Source organism: Hemicordylus capensis, chromosome 2, assembly GCF_027244095.1.
Source record: "Hemicordylus capensis ecotype Gifberg chromosome 2, rHemCap1.1.pri, whole genome shotgun sequence".
NCBI classification, from domain to species: domain Eukaryota; kingdom Metazoa; phylum Chordata; class Lepidosauria; order Squamata; family Cordylidae; genus Hemicordylus; species Hemicordylus capensis.
The window spans coordinates 163,466,993-163,488,892 of record NC_069658.1 but is presented as its reverse complement, the minus strand read 5'-3'; the positions used below and the strand labels follow the sequence as shown (position 1 = coordinate 163,488,892).

At 47.8% G+C, this 21,900-nt stretch overlaps 1 protein-coding gene across 9 annotated transcripts in view; it reads left to right on the top strand.

Annotated features, from left to right (window-relative positions):
• The first annotated feature begins 1,476 nt into the window (after positions 1-1,476).
• The window catches only part of PEX5 (peroxisomal biogenesis factor 5), a 35,450-nt gene continuing 15,026 nt past the window's right edge, over positions 1,477-21,900 (top strand). For 2 of the 9 annotated variants that reach the window (XM_053301125.1, XM_053301116.1), the window contains exons 1-6: positions 7,732-7,917; positions 8,801-8,991; positions 15,849-15,884; positions 16,019-16,151; positions 16,410-16,544; positions 18,282-18,387. In XM_053301125.1, coding sequence (XP_053157100.1) covers positions 8,842-8,991; positions 15,849-15,884; positions 16,019-16,151; positions 16,410-16,544; positions 18,282-18,387 — 560 coding nt within the window. In that variant the 5' untranslated portion in view covers positions 7,732-7,917; positions 8,801-8,841. The other 7 variants (XM_053301122.1, XM_053301123.1, XM_053301119.1 and 4 more) reach the window with 7 other exon arrangements.

Here is a 21,900-nt window from a genome sequence, read left to right as displayed (position 1 = left end):
CTGCAGCACAGCCTGGCCAGCCTGGATCTTGCTCCATAATATCCCTCTCCCTACTCCTGACACCAGTTGTGTGAAGAGCGTAAGGAATTTAGGAACAAGAGTTGATTGCATGTTAATAATAACAGAAATGTATTTACATCCAGGGACAAAGTTATGCAGGGGCATAGCAAGGTTGATGTGGGCCCTGGGACAAAGTGGGTGAAGAGGGGCCCCCACCCCCACCTTCTTCAAAGCGACATGAGGGGCAGAGCAAAGAGGAAGCTGCCCCCCCTTGTTCAATTAGAGCTATGCCCCTGAAGGTATGGATTTTCTTGTGTTTATACCTCTGAGCCACCTTGTAGACTTCTAGAGTGAAATAGCAGCTTATAATGATTTAAAATAAATACAAAAGTTTTCTAAAATATGTCTCCAATTCCTAATTGTTTCCTTCAGTTAATTGCTGTAGACCTTGAGGCTATTCTCATGATGGGAGAGAACTGGGCTAAAGGAGCCCAGCCCAGTTTCCTCCCATCGTGAGAACCGGGCCCAGTGGTTCCACAGCGGCTAGCCCACCTAAGAACACACTCCCCCCCCCTTAAACCAGGTTAACAGAGTGATCGCTCCGTTCATCTGATTTTCTTGGTTGTGAGATGTGGCATGTCTCTGCAGCATGGTGACTCGTGAGGAGACCCCTCCTCCAACCAGGAGTGGGCATGCTTGGACTTTCCGGGGGCGGCCGGCTCCCAATCCCTGCAGCCCCTACCGGCTCCATGATGAGCTCCAGGGTTAAGAGCCTCTGCAGGGAGAGGGGCTAAGCCCACTCTCCCTGCAGAAGCCCTCATGGCACTTCACACTAATCCTGTGAAGCGCCTCACTGTGTTGTAAGCTTAGAAAGCCAGGGCTCAATAGGCATTCAGACAAATAGACTGACATTCCAAAAATAATGCTTAGCATCTATTTATCTGTCTATCTATCTACCACCTGAAATGTGTGTCTTTCGGCAATGTACACAGTTTAAAACACAACAAATATAAAACAGAGTAAAAACCATTAAAATGTTAAAAAACAATAAAAACATTAAAACAATTGCATGGGATAAAAACAAACAATTTAAAATTTTAAAAGCCTGGGGCAACAGGTGTGTCTTGAGGGTCTTTCTAAAGGCAATCAGAGATGGAGATGCTCTTATTTTTGACATCTTATTCCAAAACCCCAGGGCAGCCACAAAAAAGGCCCGGTCCCAAGTCGCCACCAAACGAGCCAGTGGCAACTATAATTGGACTTCTCCAAATGATCTGAATAGGCAACAGGGTTCATGACAAAGAAGGCACTCTCTTAAGTACCCTTGGACCCAAGCCATAAAGGGCTTTATAGGTAATAACCAGCACTGTATTTCGCTTGGAAACATATTGGCAAATCACCCTGTTTGGGCGGTTTTCACCTCACCTGGCAACGCAGAGTCCCATTAGGCATGTGCGGTGGACTCCAAAATGGCCACCGCGACGGGGGTGTGGCCCGGAATGAGCTGAAGACCGCCCAAACAGGGTGATTTGCCACATAATGGAGGCCAGCAGGGAGGGGGGAACCTCTGGAGACCCCCCAGCGGCCTCGGAGAAGCCCCCCAGAGGGGGTGAGTACAATAATAATTTTTTAAAGATTGCAAACCCCTTCGAACTGAACGGAGGGTGGGTGGGTTTTGAGGGGGTGCAGAACCAAACTGGCCCGGTCCAGTTCAGACTTGAACTGAACCAGGCCAGCCGGTATTGTACACACCTCTATTATCAGCCACGGGAAGGGACACTATGCTGGGCCAAATAGGGACAGTTGCTCACCACTAGCTAAATATAAGATAACCACCCCCTTAAAAGCTGTTTCTTCACCCAGTTAACTGGGGGTGCTAGCTTGTCTAAAGCTATGCATATTTTGTATTCTAGAGTGACTGACTCTCTCTCTCTCCTATAGATGAAGGTGGCTCTAGGTCACCTCCAGTCTCAGAGGCAAGATGCCTCTCCATACCAGTTGCAGGGGAGCAACAGCAGGAGAAAGGGCATGCCTTCACCTCTTGCCTGAGGCATCTGGTGGGCCACTGTGTGAAACAGGATGCTGGACTGGATGGGCCTTGGGCCTGAACTAGCAGCACCATTCATTCATTCATTCATTCATTCATTCATAGATAGATACGAGTCAGCTATCAAGTGAGTTCATGGCAGGTTCACATCTCAGTCTCTCTTAGGGTCAAACTGCAACTCAATTTTAATGTGAGACCTGGTGTAGTGTATGTTGGGAATTCTCTCTGGTAAGAGATACCTTTCTATTACTGCAGAGTGCAAAGAGGCAGAACACAGTGGAGTCTGCCCAGGCATTCGTGTCTGCTAAGAGTCAAAAGAAACTTGGAGCCAGTTCATAGTTTCAAATTAATATAAGGAGTCTTTATTGGAGAACTCCATTCTAGATAGGAAAGTGGAGAGATAGTATCGCTAATCAGAGAGCTAGCGTGGTGTAGTGGTTAGAGTGCTGGACTGGGACCGGGGAGACCCAAGTTCACATCCCCATTCATCCATGATACTTGCTGGGTGACTCTGGGCCAGTCACTTCTCTCTCAGCCTAACCTACTTCACAGGGTTGTTGTGAGGAGAAACGTAAGTATGTAGTACACCGCTCTGGGCTCCTTGGAGGAAGAGCGGGATATAAAATGTAATCATCATCATCATCATCATCTAGCTAGCTAGCTGGATGCAGAGAGATTCTGTCTACATCTCTGCACACATGGTACAGAGAGAGAGGCAAGCGTGTGTGTTAGGGAGAAGAGAGGAAGGAAGGCAGGCAGGCAGGCAGGAAGTCCCTGAGAGTAGCAATCTACATATCAAGGGGATAGAGCAGTAGAGAGGAGGAATAACCAATGTCTTGACCCCTCTAGCCCTCTGACTCACTAGTTTGTCCCCCTCTGTCATTGAGGCATGAGGCAGCGCAGAGTCCTTCGCTTCCAACAGTGTAGTGGGTAAGAGACTGAACCATGACTCCCATGTGTCCCATGTGTGAATCTTGCCTCTGCCATGGGGGCCTTAGGCAAGCCTCAGTGCCTAATCTGCAAATACAAGGATAATAATATTCACCTTGCAGGCTTCGTGTAAGGATTATGACAATATATAATACATGTGAGGTGCTTTGAACACTTGAAAGTGCTTCTTCTCAGATGTTGCACGTCTTAGTTTGATTCTGTATGCTTATTCTTTTACTGTAAGTGAAAGTAGCAGTTGCAAAGGAGCAATCAGGATTGGGACTGCAGTGTGCAGAGAGGGGGTGCTTAACCCTTTCCTGTTGAGTTATGGCCCTGATGGAAACGGCTCCCTGAAGCTGCTGTTAGCCCTGGGTGGGGAGCTTCCATTGGTGCAAGAGGAAATTCTTAATTATTTAAGGGAGATGTAACCTTTGAAAAACTCAATTTTCAGGCAGAGGTTCATTCCTTGGTTCTGTCATCTCAAGGAACTGGAATTCATATAAAAAACTTCAGCTCTGGAATGGAAGTACTTTCTTCCATTTCAAATGTACTGCAACTTGCTAAACAAGTTGCATGATTATGATTTACATGCTTGCACTTAGCAAGATATTGATCTATTGGAATGTCTTTAATCGTATTTTGTACTTCTTTGTTATGTCTATGGAACAAAATGTAGCTTCAAAACATGTTTCTGTACATGTTTCTGTACAAGACTTGGGCTTGGTAACAGAGGTATGTAAGTTTCTGTTATTTATGGAAAAAAACCACTGAAACACTATTTAGAAAAGTGACAGCCCCACCTAGTGCGAAAACCTGGCAATGGCTCTGTGTTCGCAGGAAATGTGATTCTTCTCCCAGATAGCAGGTCCTTTGCTATTCTATTCCATGAGGAATATAAGTATGTGAACCCCAGGTAATGAGACCATTCACACAATCAAAAACTATGTTCTATCTGGGTTTGGGAACTTGTGTGTGCTCCCAATTTTCAGTTGTGTGGAAGCAAGGTAAGAGGAAAACCTGGGGTATAAGTGATTGTGTAGAAGCAACCCAGGTTTTCCTCTTACCTTGCTTCTACACAATGGTAAACCTCTGCTGTATTCTACCAAAGAAAACCACAGGGCTCTGTGGGCGCCAGGAGTCGAAATTGACTTGATGGCACACTTTACGTTTACCTTACCTTGAATACAAACAATGCCAGGGTTCCTGTTGTCTTCGAACCTGTGGGCTTTCTGAAAGCATCTGGCTGGCCATTGTGGGAAACAGGATGCTGAGCTAGGCGGGTCTGTGGTCTAATACAGCATGTTGATATGTCCCTAGGTTCTATTATGGAATGAAGGACTGCTAGGCTACTCTTTCTCCCCACTACTCTACCCCCTTTATGTGTGTATTTGTTTAATTAATTACACCCCCTATTTACCACAGGGGACAGTCCCAGTTCTCTGGTACTTGTCCTTGGTTTAAACAAAAAAATTGGGTCTCTCTCTCTCTCTCTCTCTCTCTCTCTCTCTCTCTCTCTCTCTCTCTCTCTCGGCTTTTGAGGATGCTGTGTTAACATTTTCTCAGCAGGTAGGTAGACCTTCCGTTTCCCAAGGCAGGGTGCAAGCCTGGAAAAAATTGGGTATACACTTTTTTAAATGTTCAGACAAATTAATAGATGCAGACATAACAATGATCAACAGGGGAAACACCAAACTTGCAATCTTATGTACCCTTGATTGATTGATTGATTGATTGATTAAGAGCCATCAAGTTGGTGTCGACTCTTAGCGACTACATAGATAGATCATCTCCAGGGTGACCTGTCTTCAACGTGGCCTTTAAGGTCTCTCAGTGGTGCATTCACTGCTGCCGTAATCGAGTCCATCCACCTTGCTGCTGCTGGTGCCCTGCTTGGCAGTAAATCAACTGAACAAAGTGGGACTTGCTCAGAAGAGTTGCTAGGTACTTATTACAAGATCCAGGGCCTGAGCTGACAGGCTTTGGCTAATGGCCAAAGCCTCTGCCCCCCTTTTGATAGTGAACCCTTTTCATGCTTTCTAAAACAAACCAAAACTGCCTTCCATTTTTGAAGCCATTAATCACAGGGCCTCCTTGTTACCGTTATTGCCACATCCTTGCTCTTGTTATATTCTTGACTATGTGGTGCAGTGGCTAGAGTGTTCAACTAAGCCAGGGAGACCCGAGTTCAAATCCCCCTTCAGCCATGAGACTCACTGGGTGACCCTGGGCCAGTCACTTCTCTCTCAGCCTGACCTACTTCACAAGGTTGTTGTGATGATAAACATAATCGTGTACACTGCACTGGGCTCTTGGGAGGAAGAGCGGGATATACATGTAGTAAAATAAAATAAATAATAAAATAAATGTGTACACTGCCTAGAGATGTACATATCAGGCAGTATAAAATTAGATAGATAGATAGATAGATAGATAATAGTAGGCTTGTTTGGCCCACAGTACTTGCTTTTCAGTGGTGGCCAGTGAGGGCGGCCTAGGGGTAGGGGTGGTAGTGAGAAGTACCTTTAAAAGTCCTTACTGGTGACATCACCAGTACCTGTGATATGGCTTTGCCACTGTGCAGTTTATTAAAAAAAAGTTTTTTGGGGGCGTGGTCTAAACTCTGCTTTTGGAGCAGGGGTGTAGCAAGGTTGGAGTGGGCCCAGAGACAAGATTTTAAAATGCCCCCCCCCCCGAAGCTCAGCTCATCCTAAATTATTTTTTAAAAGGTTCTGTAAATTGTGGGCTATGCAAGTCATGTAATGGTACTGGGGAAAGACATGCTGTTCTGGTAGCTCCAGGTCTTAACACTCACATCAATTTCGGAGGATGAATACGACTGAAGGAAGCCCGGGCAGGTGCACAGCTGGGGGAGTCAGTCATGTGACTTGCCTCTGGGGGGCCCCCAAGGCAGTGGGCCCCCAGACAACTGTCTCCTCTTGCCCTATGATAGTTACGCCCCTGTTTTGGAGGAGGCTACCCACCTCTTCTGACTCCTGTGCCATTGCCATCACTTCCTCCATGCAGCCTGGCAGCTGGGATGCTGCTGGGCACCCCGCCGCTTGCCCCCTCTCCACCCTGCTCAACAGGTGGCTCCCCACTGGGCATGAGAGACATACGCTACCTGCTCCCCCATGCCCAGCAGCAGCACGAGGCCTGCCCACTATTCCTCCCCCCTGCTCAAATGCTGAGTGGCAGCTGGGTAGGAGGGCTTCTTCCTGTTGCTCCCTCCAGAATGCCCAGCAGCCGGGTTGCCACTGGGCATGAGGCCTGCCCGCCAGCCCCCACCATGCCCGGTAACTGCAGTGCTGCTGGACCCCCAGAGCTGCCTCCCAACCCATCACCAAGCCTGGCAGCAGAGCTACTGCTGAGCACAAGGCCATCCCGCTGAAGGACCAGGCTACTAACACTTGCAAACACAAATAAGACTCCAAAGTTTCACAGGAATTTGCAGTCTGACACAGCAGAGCCCTGTCATTCATGTCCTGCGGTTGCTGTTGTGATTCACAGAGGTCCATCAATGGTGAGCCAGCCTGCCTATGCTGCCTGTCACTGGCAGCAGCAGGAGGGATTCCAATGGGGCCTTGAGCCCCACTGGTTCCCAGAAGTTTCCACCCATCGTTCTCATTGCATGAGCTTGTCTTCTTGGGGTCAGCTCAGGCCAAGTAGTCTGACTATAGACTCTAGTTAAATGTCTATAAAGTAAAAGTCAAGTTGTGCCCTCGAGCCGGTGTCGATTCCTGGCGCCCACAGAGCCCTGCGGTTGTCTTTGGTAGAAGTAGAATTCAGGAGGGGCTGACCATTTCCATCTCCCGCGCAGTGTGAGATGGTGCCTTGCAGCATCTTCTTATATTGCTGCTGCCCGATATAGGTGTTTCCTATAGTCTGGGAACATACCAGTGGGGATTCGAACCGGCAACCTCTGGCTTGCTAGGCAAGTTACTTCCCCACTGTCTATACACAATTGGAAAGCAGCAACATTGGATACCATGATGGTCCAAATGTTTACTTCTCAGTAAACATGCTTAGGATCTAGCTGCATGGCGCCATGTGGGGCATGAATTTCCATTGACACACTGCAAGTGGTTAAGCTCATTTTTAACTTTTATTCTATAGGTGCTAGGGTACATAAGCATGGCCTTCTTTTCCTCTACGAAATGTTGGAAGGTATGCAATTAAATGTTTTGAGGCTGTAAATCTCACTGAGTTCCATTGGATTGCCTCACAAGCAAAAAAGTGGATTTAAGATGCCAGTCGTGCAGCTGGATTTTTGTGCGTTTACTCTTAAGTAACTCCCACTTTTCAGTGGGACTTATTCCCAACCCCAAGGGAGTGTGCATGACTGACTGCCGTGCAGACGAATCCTAAACATGTGCACTCAGAAGGAATGGTAAGTTCCACACTGAATTTTGTGAGATTTACTCTCTCGGCAAACTTGAAACGAGCGCACTTACTAGAGATCAAATGCATTGGATTCAGTTTCCTGTAGGGAGACGGCGGCGAAGGGAGACCACAGTTTTATTTTACTTCCGAGTCCACATTACATAGGATCGGGCTGCATTCCCGCGATATAACCGCGCTGCCTTCGCCACTGTTCTGTCTATCTACCTGTCTGCCTGGCCCTGACCAAAGTTGCTCCCTGGCCGCAGCCATCATTGGGTGCCTATACCTTTAAGGGCTGGCTCCGCCCCTGGCTTTCCTTGCGAATGTTGCAAGATCAAGACAGGCAGAGCTTTGCAGGCAGGTATTACCTGGCGTGGAGGGAGGGAGGGAGGGAGACAGACAGACAGACAGACACCCCGCTCCCCCCCTCCAAGGCTGCGCCCCAGGCTGCCCCCGTTGCGATTCCCCAGTCAGGCAGCTCGGCGGGGAAGGGCTCCGGAGGGAGGGAGGCTGGGAAATCCATACTTCGCTGCGGGAGAGAACGAGGCCTTGCAAGCCTGGTGAGTTGTTTGGTTCATCCCCAGAGCTTGTGGGCGAAAGAGACGGGTTGGCCAGCAGGGCGTAGGAGGCGAGCGGGAGCCCAGTTGGAGATGGTGACGTGCAGATGAGAGGAGAAGGAAGGAGAATTCTGGAATTCTCCAGCCCTGCTGGAGCTGTAGGTTGTTGCTGCTCTCCTGCCTTCCCACGGTGCATGCTGAGAGGTGGAAGGGGGGCATTGCGGGGGGTGGGGGCTTAACTTGACTCTGTGGCTCTCAGCCCCCGAAGCTGAGCCCCTTGCCAGGACTCAAGCCTGGGCATGCCTGAAGTGCTAATGGAGAGAGCACTTCTGTGTGTGTGTGCAGAGTTGCACCTCCCTCGTTTCTGAGGAACCCCAGCCGACTCCCACTGTTGTGTTGGAGACTAGGAGACACAAACTGTTAAGCACCTTATGCAGAAGTGCACTTGGATGTGCCCCTGACAGGACTCCATAAAGAAAGTTGCAGCCAAGCATGGCTGCAGTGGAGGCCAAAACTTGCCAGACCAGGTTCTCTTGTGCGGCAGCCGGGGCATAGCGTTTTGGATTGGGCAGAAGACATGGATAGATGGCCGGAGGCACAGAGGAACGCCCCCCCCGCCCCCCTCTGAGTAGCTCATCCCTAGCCTACTGGGCCACTTACGGAATCATAAACAGGACATTTTAAAGCAAGGCAGAAATCTTACATTTGCTTACTTGAAAGTTAACAATGGAACTAAGCGCATCAATGCAATGTTGCCTCTCTTTTGAAAATCCTACCCCTGTAGAAATATACTTTGTGTCTCCTCCTTTTGCCCCAATGTTTTTCCCCTATTCCCTCCATAGTCTCGTAGTTGTACATATCTCACCATTGCTTCTTTTCTGGACAGGGTGAGGGCCGTGTGGGTGCAGCGTTCTCCGACCGCCCACCATGGCAATGAGGGAGCTGGTGGAGCCAGAATGTGGGGGCTCCAATCCTCTGATGAAGCTGGCCAGCCACTTCACTCAGGACAAGGGCCTGCAGCAGGAGGGGCTCCGGGGTCCCCTGGCTTGGCCTCCCTCTGCTCCAGCCACTGAGGTGGTAAGTTGATCACAGCGGGAATGTCTGTTTCTGAGGCGTTCTTTGCTCAGTGACGACTTGGGGTGGGAGAAGAGAAACTGGGAAGGTCACACAGGGGGTGCTGCTAATGAATCGGGGAGCGTATAGAGGAGGTTGAGATGGGACCTAGCTCTCTCCTGTGGGCAATACTGATGCAACTGGTGGCGTCTGCTTGTTTAGGACTCTGCTCCATTTTCCAGAAGGGAAAGTTATCTGTCAGTGTGCATTACTAGTGCTGGTGCAGTGCCGTGGCTATGAGTGTGAGCTGGAACATCTCTGCCACAAATCTCGCCTCTGTTACAGACTTGCTAGATGGCCTGGGGCAAGCTACTGATCCGTCCGCCTCGGCCTCACTCCTGTCATAATTTTAAAATGTGTTAGGAGCCATCTTGGATGCTCCTGATAGGAAAGGTGGGATATAAATCTCTGGATGATAATCCTGTCCTTAATTCCTGTGAAGTATGGTGACCATTTGAAATGCACTGTATAAATGCGAAGTGTTGTTAGCATTAGAGCCATAATTTTTAAGACTAGGAGCCTCCTCTCTCAAGCAGTGAGAAAAGGCTGCAGGGTTTGCGGGGAGGAAGCCCTGAAGAGCTTACCGCCCTGAAGATGATCATGCTGTCTTCCGTGAGCAGGCGGATTGCCCGCCCAGATGAGCACCAACTGCTGCTGGCAGCCCCGAGGGTCGGGGTGCCGGATGCCCCGCCCCCCCAGAGCTCCAATAATGAACCGTGCGAGTGTGTGATGCATTATGGGGATCCCTCTTCCTCTCCCCGAGGAAGCTGCTGTCTGGCAGCTGCAACTGCAAGACGATCAAACAAACCCGGTTAGGAGACCACTCGCACTCCTAACCTTATTTTGGAGGGAGGCTCCACAAGGGGGTTTGCACACGTGTGCCAAACCGGGCTGGGCTCCCTTAGCCTGGTTTTTGCATGCGCTTGTGAATAGCCACTAGGTTTTCAAGTGAGCACCAGCAGAAGTGGTTCATTACTCCCAGACATCAGACCTCACTATCTCCTCCTCCTGCCACTTCTCTAGCGCAGCCCTCATACCTGCCAACATGTCCCTATTATCCCATTCACCTGAATGAGAAACCATCCCATCCAGCACCAGCTGGAGAGCCAAGGTTGCACACCCCTGGTATAGACCCTCGAAAGAGTAGGTGCTTCTGCCAAGGTGAAAGTACTGCATGGGAGTTTTGCATGTTGCCTCTGAGCTACGAGTACCCTTCCCAGGATGAAATGGAAAGATGTCCCTGTGGCTGCTGTGGAGTGACGCTCAGGAAGCCGTGCTGTGCAGTACAAAGCTATCCGTGAAGCACCTCCCAGCACAAGAGGAGAGGCCCCTCGGTGTCTTGCCTTGCCAACTTTAGCTGAGTTGACCCTTCCTTAGCCAAGATGTTCAGTGGAAGTACAGGTGGCCCTCGTTATCGGTGGTTCCGTTATCCGCGGTTTCGCATATCTGCAGTCGGGAATAAAAGACCCGACCTCGTTATTCATGGTATGGCGGTTTTGCGTATCCATGGTTTGGGGTGTGCAATTTCACCCTTCTATGGTCGTGTTCTTCCTGTGTGTGCTTGTGGGTGGTGAGAGGAGTTTGCATGAGGACGGAGGAGCTCTTCGGTCTGCGTTTTTAGATTTGTGTGTGTGCTTCAAAAGGACATTTTCAAGAGCATCCTTTGGTATCCATTGGGAGCCTTTAGGAACCACTGCTCATGAGCTTTTGGAGCCTTTTTGGAGCTATTTCTGTGGAGCCTTTGCAAGCCTGTGGGAGCCTTTGGGAGCTGTTCTTGAGACATTCCCGTGGTGCTTCTTGGAGGAGCCTCTTGCAGCATTGTGCAGCCCTGGTAAGATGCCGATCATCATTTCAATAAATTTAATTTTGATGAAGTTTTATTTTTTCATTTAATTTAAAAATTCAATTTTAATCTTGATAATTACAGTATAGTATTGTATAACTGTAGTTAATTTTAATTGCAATTAAAATTCAATTGACTTTATCCATTAAAATTGCTTTTAAATACTGTATCTGTTAAAAATTGATTTCAAATACTGTACTGTATCTATTAAAAATTGATTTTAAATAGTACAGTGCTAGACTACTTAAAATTTATTTTAAATATCAATTAAAATTCATTTTAATTATCAGTTACTGTACTGTACTTTATAGGGTGAGTCTTGCAAAACTATTGTACTGTACATCATTATACAATTTTTTTCCTTCCTCCACAGCCAAAACGAGCAAGCGCACTGCAGAGAGCTCTGCTGAGGGGAGTGGCAAAGGATCTCGTAAAACATTGCCCTTGAGTGAGAAAGTGAAGCTGCTGGGCATGTTGGCTCGTGGGGACAGCGCAACATCCGTTGCACGCCATTATGGCATCAATGAGTCCGCTGTCCATTCCATCAAGAAAAGTGAAGCCAGTATCTGTGCAAGTATGGTGTCTAGCACTTCTCAGAGTCTTAAGGTGGCATTCCATCCACATGATCCCTACATGGAACGGATGGAAAAAGCCCTCAGTTTGTGGATGGAGGACCAAGCCCAGAGGAATGTGCCACTGAGTGGACCAGTCATTCGTGAGAAAGCGCTGCAGCTCTACAGGCAGTTTTTGGCGGAAGGCGGTCAAGCAGCAGGAACATCTGAAGGCACTAAGCATGGTTTCCAGGTGAGCAAGGGCTGGTTTGAAGCAATGTCGAGCTGGCAGGAGAAGTGGCATCGGTGGACACGAGGCTGTACAAAGGTTTCCAGCAGAGTTCCAGCAACTGATTGAGTCTGGAGGGTAGAGGCCCGAGTAGTTCTTCAGTGCGGATGAGACAGGCCTGTTCTGGATGCGGAGGCCATCCTGCTCCTACCTCAGCAAAGAAGAAAGAACTGCTCTGGGTTTCAAGGCCACCAAGGACCCCCTCACTCTGCTGCTATGCAGCAATGTTGCAGGGGACTATGTGGTAGAGCACACAACCCTTGTCTTCCCATCTTCTAGACAGCCAACGGGAGAACATGGGTGACTGCAGCAGTTTTCTCTGACTGGGTGAACAACTGCTTTCTGCATGAGGTGCAGAGATATCTGGTCTCCAAGAACCCGGCCTGTAGAGTTCTCCTGGTGTTCGACAGTGCCCCTGGCCATCCTGAGACCCTGCAGTTCACACACCTGAACCTGGAGATCACCTTCTTGCTGCCCAACACCACCTCCTTGATTCAACTGATGGACCAAGGTGTGATCGCGACTTTCAGGTCACACTACACTCACTGAACCTTCAGGAGGATACTGGGTCTCATGGAAGCGGATCCCTTTCTGTCTGTCAGCAATTGCTGGAGGAGCTACAGCATCATGGACTACATTGAGCACATCACGAAGAGATCAAATCCCACACATGGAACACAGTGTGGGAGAAGTTGTGGCCTAGGGAAGTAGCCTCTTCATCTGATGCAGTCGTTCCCTCAGTAGCTGATGAAGTGGAGTGGAAGACATTGAGCCACATGAGGTGGAGGAACTCCTCCAATCCCATCAGGAGGAGATGGCAGAGGAAGAATTGGAGGACATCATCCAGGCAGCTCCTGGGAGTGAGGAAGAAGAGATGCTCTGCAAGCCCTTCACCACAAATTCTGCACAAGATTCTGCAGCTGGAGGCTGCCTTGCTTGACAAAGTCCTTGAACTTGATTCTCTGATGGAGTGCAGCATCTATTTCAAAAAGGCAGTTGGAGGCTGCTTTGCAACCTACTGGGCTCTGCAAAGCAAAGGGAAGCAAAGGAGCATCGTCAGCTACTTTGAAAAGGTAGCTACACCCACCACCACATCTGCGGAGTCATCATTGGAAAGCAACACCTCCACTTTCCATGGCTTCAAGGAGGATGACGATGACGATGCTGGCAGTAGGTCTGCCTCAGCAGGGCCTGCTTCTGCTACCTGCTCTGTGCTCCAAGCAGAAGACTGGAGCTGGAGCACTGCAAACTCCAGCCGTGGAGTGAAGGCACTCCACGGCTTTTTAAACTTGATTTTGCTGCTGCAGGCCAGAGACAGGAGAGAGATGGTATACTGCTAACTCCAGCCGTGGGATGAAGAAACTCCCCTGGATGTGTTTACTTGAACTGGACTTAATTCTGTGCTGCCTCTTTGGCTAATCTAAAACCACTCAGGCCAGGGGTTTGTGCTGCTAAGTATTGGGCCTCAACTGTGGGGGTGGGGGGCAGGCGGGGAGAGCTCCCCTGTGTGCGTTTTCTTGAACTGGATCCAATTCTGTGCCGCCTCTTTGGCCAATCAGGTCAGGGCTTGTGCTGCTAAGTGGTGAACTTCAACGGTGGGGTGGGGAAACTTCGTGATTCCGCGTTACTGGAGGAGCTGGGGGCCACGGCTGGAGCACCTGGAGAGTAGGAGAGCTGAGGTGGCCAAGGTACAGTGCTGTGCTCCATCCTGATTTCTACTTCCTCCATCTTTTGGGGGTGACTTTTTCTGTCATTTTCCGTGGCTCCGGAATCTAACCCCCCAATCCCCATTGATCCGAGGTTTCATTATTTGTGGTTTCGTTATCTGCGGTTGTAGGCTGGAACAGAACCCCCGCGAATAACAAGGGCCACCTGTATGTGATGTCTTCAAGTAGCTTATCCAGGGAGGGTTCTCCCCACCCTGCATCAGATGAAGAACCAGGTCATTGCTCATTTGAGGAGGTCAGGTGCTACTTGTGCTGGGAAGGCTGCTTCCGAGTTGGAAGTGGTTCAGTGGGCTACCATGTACACTTGGGCTATTAGTTTTGTGTTCCACCTGCCCAGCTGATGCACAAAGGGTGCTGTTCCCTGCACTGGTCAGGAGTGAGCATGGGGTGAAGAGCTCAAGAGGGAAGGTTAAGAACATATATTCAAGAATACCAAGCGTCAAGGAGCTCTACCAGACCACAAGTAACTATAAGGGGAGGCTACTGGGTGAAAAAATGTCTTTAACTGCCATTTAAAGGCAGGCAAAGAGGGGAGCATTTACATTTCAGGAAGGAGGGGATTCTAGAGGGCAGGGGCCACCACAGTGAAGGATTGCCTGCACATTGCTACCAGCTGAACTGAAGATGGGGATGGAACTTTCAGGGAGTCTCTTTGAAAGATCTTACACATTGGGCAGATGTTATGTGGGAATATGTGTGTTTTTCAGTTATCCATGTCCTAAGCTGTTGGGCTTTAAAAGCAGTAACCAGCACCTTGAATTGTGCCTGGAAACACACTAGTAACTAATACAGTTGATAAGCAGCAGGGCAATGTGGTCTGAGCACCTTGAAGGACCTTTGCTGCTGCATTCTGTAGTACAAACAGTAACTTCTGAAAGGTCTTCAAGGGCAGTCCCAAATGGAGTGTGTTCCAGTGTTCTAAGTGAGACTAACCCTTCTCCAGCCCAACACTGTCTCCACACACTAGTTCAAGACCATGATGACCTCTACAGCTGGGGATGGTTGTGCGATATGTCCTCGGCTTGCTGAGGACCCCTCGTACCAAACTCCCAGACAACCTTAGCCAGGAGTTTCATGTAGATGTTAAACAGCATGGGGATAAGACAGAACCTTGTGGGATGCCATAATCCAATGGCCGTTTCATCAAACCTCAACATAACCTTCTGGAGCCTAACCAACAGGCAGAACTGGAGCCACTACAAAGCATTGCCCCCTAAGTCCTAATTGTGTCAGATGGTCCAGAAGGATATCATTGTCCATGAAAACAAAAATCATGGACAAATCCAGCAGAATCAGTTGCACTCTAATCCCCGATATAGATCATCTACCAGAGCAACCGTTTCAGTTCCAAAACAAGGCCAGAAACTGAGCGGAAACAAGTTCAGATAATCAGTCTACTCCCGGAAATTTTGGAGCTAGGTTGCCACTACATGCTCAAGAACAGTACCCTAACAGGGGAAATTAAGAACTGTCTGGTAATTGTCCAATTGTCAAGGGAGGGCTTCTCCAGCAGAGGGTGGCTAATTTCAGGTGGGATGGAATTGCACCCTCTCTGAGGGGTGCATTAACTGCCTTCTCTACCCACTTGGCCAACCCTCTCCAGCAGCTTTTATTAAGCAAGAAGGACAAGGGTAGAATATGCATGTGGTTAAAACTAATGATCCAAGGATATTCTCCAAATTCTCAGGTTTAATAGCGGAGAAGAATCCATAACGAATGGACAAGCAGATGCCTTTGGCGTCTCATTTCCTGCTGTGTGGACCGAGAATGTGGCCCACTATCCTGTGCATGCATATGAGCCATTTGCTTATTAGCATCCGTTTTGTATTTCTAATATCTAAAATATTCTAGGTGATGTACGTAAGTAACAGTACACAAGCCCTTGTATGCAGGCTTAAACATAGCATGATGTGTTAAGGGTGCACATGTCAAAATTATCTGTTGTCTAGTACTAGGTAAGTAAAAGGTTAGATGGCCAATCCTGCCCCCCTCCTCCAATACCCCATTATGTTTAGGCAAACTTAAACATGAGTTGTGTGAGAATCCTAGTCCCTTTGGAAGGGACCTTTCCAGACAGGCAGGGCAATGATCCCACTATGAGCTTTGGCCCTGGTATTGTAGGTAGGGGCGAGGTCTGTATAATCGGGAACTATTTTTGACTTTCAAGTGTATGCATTTTGGGGAAGAGTTGGTGGGAAGCTCAGTTTGCTTCATATTCCTGTTTCTTACATTTCTCTGTCTGGCTTGAGATTGATCTTCCTCATTTCCCCTGGAGGAGATGTGCAAGATCAATTTTAGACAGGATGAAGCAGCATGGGGAACAAAAAAGCACCAGGCAATTTGTCACGTCCAAAATGGCTCTTGATCCTCTGGGAACACTGTCCTATCTTTCTCTACCCCCTCTTCTGCAGGTGTCCAAGCCTCTTGGAAGAGCCTCAGAAAATGAAGTAAGATTTTCAGTTTCATTTTTTCTCTTTTCTGTCTCCCTGTCTCCGACCTTTCCATATTGTTTCCACAACCACTGCCCAGTGTGCGTGCGCCTGTGCATACGCATACATGCCTATTATGTATTTTCTGGCAGCTGGTGGCAGAGTTCCTTCAAGAACAGAATGGCCCCCTGCTGTCCCGTGCGCCACAAACATTCAAGATGGACGATCTGTTGGCTGAGATGCAGGAAATTGAGCAGTCCAACTTCCGTCAGGCCCCACAAAGAGGTAAGGCCCTTAGTGTGAACCGGGAGCAGCAGAACTTCTGCCCAGTGAATGGTAGTGATGGCAGTGAGGCATGTTGTCCCCTGTGGCTTCTTGTGGAGAAGAATGCGTTTCCCCAGAAGTGGACAGGTAGCTGAGTGTATTGGGGAAGAAGGGTTAGGGAGCAGATTGGGCGGTGTGATGGCATTTCACTCATCCTTGTCAGTAGCGGGGTGCTTGTGTTCTGACGCCCGTTCTTCCTGCCTTCTGTTCCTCACTCAGCTCCAGGGGTGGCAGCCTTGGCTCTGTCTGAGAACTGGACGCAAGAATTCCTTGATGCTGCTGGCAGCACAGTGGATATCTCGACGGATTATAGCGAAGCTGACTGGTCCCAGGAGTTCATTGCTGAGGTCACAGGTGAGGCTGGTGTTGTGTGGGAGTGGACATCTTCTGTCCTGCAGCTCTTCCTCGGTGCCTTCTTTCATGCTTGTTTTTATTTCTCTCCAGTGTCCCTCGCCATAGGCCACACATGCGCTTGCCAACTTTACAGTCTACTCCCTGCATTACCCGCAGGAAAAACAAGCCCCACTGTGAGTGGGGGGCTGTCCAAAGGTGCATTGTGGGCGACTTGAGGCAGTCTTCGTGCACCGTCTTGTACCTTGTTCGGACGACAACTTCTGCTTTACTTCTCTTTAGCAGCACATTTTTGAGGGACCTGATTTATTCTCACCCCTTGCAGTAACCAGGACTCCCTAGATTTAAGCCAGTATTGATGGAATGTAATTATACAGCCTCCTAATGAAAAGTGGGGAGAGTGACTCCAGGGATTGTGTTCCATTTCCTATCCTAGACATCTTGTCTGCCTATTGCACTCCGTGTCCAGCCTAAACCTGTCGTGAGTGCAACTGCAGCCACTGAGTTGCTTCTTCCTCCCTCCCTGAAGGTGAACAGTTGCTTTCTTTGCTTCTTGTTTGCTAGATAGGTCAAAATTGCCAGTGTGCCCCCTGCAAACTGGGCGAAGAGGCATTTTTCAAAGTGGTGTTTCTCTTTATATTAAGCAAGGGGAGAGCAACTGGCCTTATCCAACCCCAGCACAACATCCCTTCAGTGGTTGTTGCTGAAACATGTTACCTCATGTTTCTTTTTAGATGTGAGCCCTTTGGGAACAAGGAACCATCTTTGCCTTATTATTATTTTTCTATGTAAACCGCTTTGAGAACTTTGGTTGAAATAATAGTGGTAATAGTAGTTTTGTGTGTGTGTGTGTTTTAAGGTCCCTCCCTCTGTTCTGAAATTGTTCTGAGTTTCTTCAGTCTGGAATTCCAAAGTATTTATCAGATCTGTTGTCTCTGTCTTTGTCTCTGTCTCTCTCTCTCTCTGCTCTTCCTGTAGATTTTTATTCTTAAAAGATGATACGGTAGTCCAAACAGGGGTACAATATCCCAGATGAGGGTACTAATTAAACTCACTTAGAGCTGTACTATTGTGCCTTCAGTCTTGCGTTCACTAGTCTTGATCCAGCTGAAGGTTTAATTTTGATCGAAGTAGAAGTTTGTAAGTTGGCTGCGCCCCGTGTTCCCTCTAACGGGTCCCCAGATGTTATTGACTACAACTCCCATAATTCCCAGCCAAAGGCCACTGCAGCTAGGGATGCTGGGAGTTGTAGTCAACAACATCTGGGAATCCCTGTTAGAGGGAACAGTGCCTGTAATTAACTTTAGTGTGACTTCAGCGTGTGACTATGATATACATGTAACTAATTGCCACCGGTTAGACTGGGGTCTCTGTTTTTCCAAAGACTAGCCAAAATAGTATTTTTTAATTGATTTAGCAAAAGTATCACATTGCTGCCTCTCTTTCTTTTGATGGCGAGAGCACATGCCTTGCATGCAGGAAGTCCCAGGTTCACTCTCCTGTTAAAAGCATCTCGGGGCTGCCTGGGATCCTGGAGAGACGATGTAGGTCAGAGATGGCAATCCTGGGCTATATGCATCAATGGTCTGAACTGATATAAGAGAAGTTCAGGTGTTTATATGTGATCCCCAGTTACTGTAGGTGTTCTTTAAGAGTATACAGTAGCTGGACACCCACCCACCCCCATTTTAGGAAAGTCAATAATATTTCTTTTCCTCTCAATCCTCTGCTTCTGCAAAGATCCCTTGTCTGTGTCTCCTGCCAAGTGGGCAGAAGAATACTTGGAGCAGTCAGAGGAGAAACTGTGGCTGGGTGAAACGGAAGATCAAACACTGGCTGATAAATGGTGAGTACCAGGGTGGTTTCTGTTGGAGATACAGCTCCAGCAGCATCGACTTTATACCTTCTATCCTGTTGACCACTAGGGGAACACAGATCGCAAGCAATGATCTTCCTATTTGTTTCCCCACTCGTGTGTGTGTGTGTGTGTGTGTGTGTGTGTCTACTCTGGCTTCCTGTGATTGATAGGCTGATATTCTCAGGTCTCCCCCTCCTCTCTGTACCTGCTTGCTGCATTTTTCCTTCCTTCCTTCCTTCCTTCCTTCCTTCCTTCCTTCCTTCCTTCTGCTTTCACACTATGAAGACATAAAGCTCGGGGACACAGGCTTTCTGTCTAAGTCTGTAACTTCCTTAATTAATCTTTACAGGTTTTTGGACCTTAAATGTCTGTCTCAAGATACTCTTAGTGGTCTTGGTTCTTGCTCTGCTGTAATTGGGGGTCATTGAAATCCCTTCCCTACAACAGTTTCTTCTTACAATAATTTGCTGAGATCTTGCAAAATCTCACCATAATCCCAAGTAGCACTTACTCCAAGTTCAGAGCTGGCAGATCATGAAGACGTTGGCAGACTCTCTTCTGCAACCCCAACTATGGGATTCAAGTAGGGCTTGAAAAGACCCGGTCTGAGAGGTCTCAAGTTCTATATATTTTTGAAAGTTGAAGAAATGTTTGGAATTAACTAGAGAGATTTCCTATATAACATAGGTCCTTGAAGCAATCTGAGTTATTGCCCAGTGCCCTGTCACATCTGAGAGAAACACATTTTTTTTGGAACAATAGTCTTCCGTTGGTGGATCTCTGACAACCTTTTGGGGAAAAGAGGCAATAAAGAGAAAGTAAAAGTGGACCCCATGTTGTAGGTTGGAGTTCAAGGTAGGCTCTGGGTTCCCAAAGACTGAAAACCACTGCACAAGAAATGTACGTTATCAGGAATCCATGACATCCTTTTGTATCTTGTTAGAGGATACAAGTTCACATATAGCCGTGTGTGTCTCTTATCCCAGCCAGGTTCATCATCTTTGGCTGGAACGAATGGAGAACGGCACTTATAAGGCACTGTGGAGGGGACGGTTACTCTCTGCTTGGGCCTTGAGCAGCCATATTAATCCAGGGAAACTGCCTTGCTGCTGTAGATGTGTGTGTAACTTATTTTCCAGATCTTTTTGTGGTGGCAGATGCTCCAAGTCTACAGAGCTCTTTGCCAATACAGACTTACACTAGCAGATAAGCTGTAATCAAAGTCCAGTGTGGACTGCTTCTGTCTTTTTGGACTAAAGCCTAATCACTGATATGATTAGCTGATATGATAGGTGATATGATATGATAGGCACAGCTGATATGAAGGGAGGTGTTTGGTCAGAACCATGTTCAGCTGCTGGATAAATCAAAGTGGATCTGATCAGCCAAGCTGGAGGCCAAAGCAACTTTGGAATGTCCAATCTTCTCATGCAGTCAATGTTCTAATGGAAGTCTGATGAGTGTACTAGAATGCCAGTAAACACCCCCCCCCCACACACACGCACACATATTGTGGCTGCTATGTGTTGCCAAGATTATATGTCCCTTGTCTAAAGTGCATGGCCCTATTTCCCTATATGGACTGTGGTGGTTGGCTGCACAACAGATGTGCTGCTGTGTTTCTCCGCACCTTCCTTCAAGCTCAAATGGTGTGCATTCCCCTAATAACTGAGCAAGGAGGCACCTTTTTAAACTGGTGGTTCTCTTTCTTGAGCAGGGGGAGAGCAACTGGCCTTTCCATATCCAGCACAGCATCCCTCCACTGGCTGTTGCTGGTGTCTGTCTTAGGTTTCTTTTTTAGATGGTGAGCCCTTTGGGACAGGGAGCCATTTTATTTGTCTGTCTATATAAATTGCTTTGGGAACTTTTGCTGAAAAGTGGTATATAAATATTCATCCATCCATCCATCCATCAAGCTTTATTACAGTCAGAGACCAGCATAAAATTACACATTAAATGAAGGTAATACTGAAGAAAAGTTACATGTTGATAGAGGTGATTGCAAATATGATGATAGCTATTGTGAAAAGGCTAAAATTTAAAATGATTACAATTTAAAAAGAAACAAGCTACTAAGAAACTAAAACTGCTAAACATACTTTTCCATAATAAAATGCACAGAAAAGATAGAAGGGGAATTTAAATAGTTGTTGTAGTAATATAGCTGAAAATGATTTCATATGTGGTAAAAAGCTAGAATTAAAATTAAGAATGGTTAAATCTATAATGGTTGCCATAAGTTGGACTATTACTAAAAATGGTAAAGTTACACGGAGTTACTAAATAGTAAAATACACTAAAATACGCTAAATGGTGAAGTTACACTGCATTAATCTAATAAAAGATTATGCATTGCCATGGCGCAGTTAATATGATACGGAGAATATGGAGGCAAGTGTTATCAGGACTCAAATTGGGGGAGCCCATCAGCTATCATCTTTCGCCAGATGCCGATCGCAGCCGCACAGAACTTGGCAATGATCTTTGTGGTGTGGGGGTTAGAGTCAGATAGCAGCAATTGAATATAGAAGTGATTCGTACGCCCCGGAAGCTTGTTCAGCAGTGGAGAAATAAGGGAAATCTTCACCATCTTCGTATTCCAGTGTGTGGCTGACGTAAGGCAGCCAGGATGACTCGGCCTGCAAAGAAGGGCGTGTCTCAAGAAAGACTGAAGCAGCACAGTGCCAACTTACCGGGGGCCCTGGGGCAAAGCTTTTGACTGAGCCCCCCCCCGTCTCCATGGCACTTCCATCTCACCTGCCCAGCACATCCCTCTTGACACGTCTGCTCTGCCCCCAGTTACCTGAATGCTGGGAGAGAGAAGTAGAGGGTCTGTGTGGTTGGTTGGAGGATGACACTCTTCTCTTCCCACCCCCCTCTCCTTGGTGAAGGGGTGGCAGCAGCTGGAGAGGAGGAGCTGCCCCCAGGCATCCCCTCATTTGCCAAGGAAGAGTGTGGGAGGGAGAGAAGCTGCCACCAAGTTGCTCCCCCTCCCCCTCTGCAAATAGGCCTTCATCCCCAGAGGAAGAAACTGTACCTTTGCTGAAATGGGAGGGGTGGAAGGAGCCTGTAGTGCCAGGGGTCTCTCTCACCTGCTTTTCCAACTGTAAATATTGTTGAATGGGCTGTTCTTAACTTTTTAACTGTTTGGTTTTAATTCTGGTTTTATTGTTTATTTTGTAAGCTGCCATGGGACGTTTGTATGAAGCGGAATATAAATGTAATAAATAAATAAATGAATGGGAATGGTCCCATTTGTGGGTGGGGAGGCAAGTAGGAGAAGGCAGCAGCCATGTGAAAAACTCACAGTACCACTGCATTGGCAGTCCCCGTGTGGGCTCTGGGACTTTGGGTTGACTGTGGGACCCCAGCCAGGGCCTGACTTGACTACCCCCTGATGTCACCCCACATCTGGAGGGAGCTTCTTGGCAGTTTCTCCCTGTATCGGGCAAATCTAATGTAGATTTTGTGGTGTTCCAAATAGCAGATTGTATAAAACAC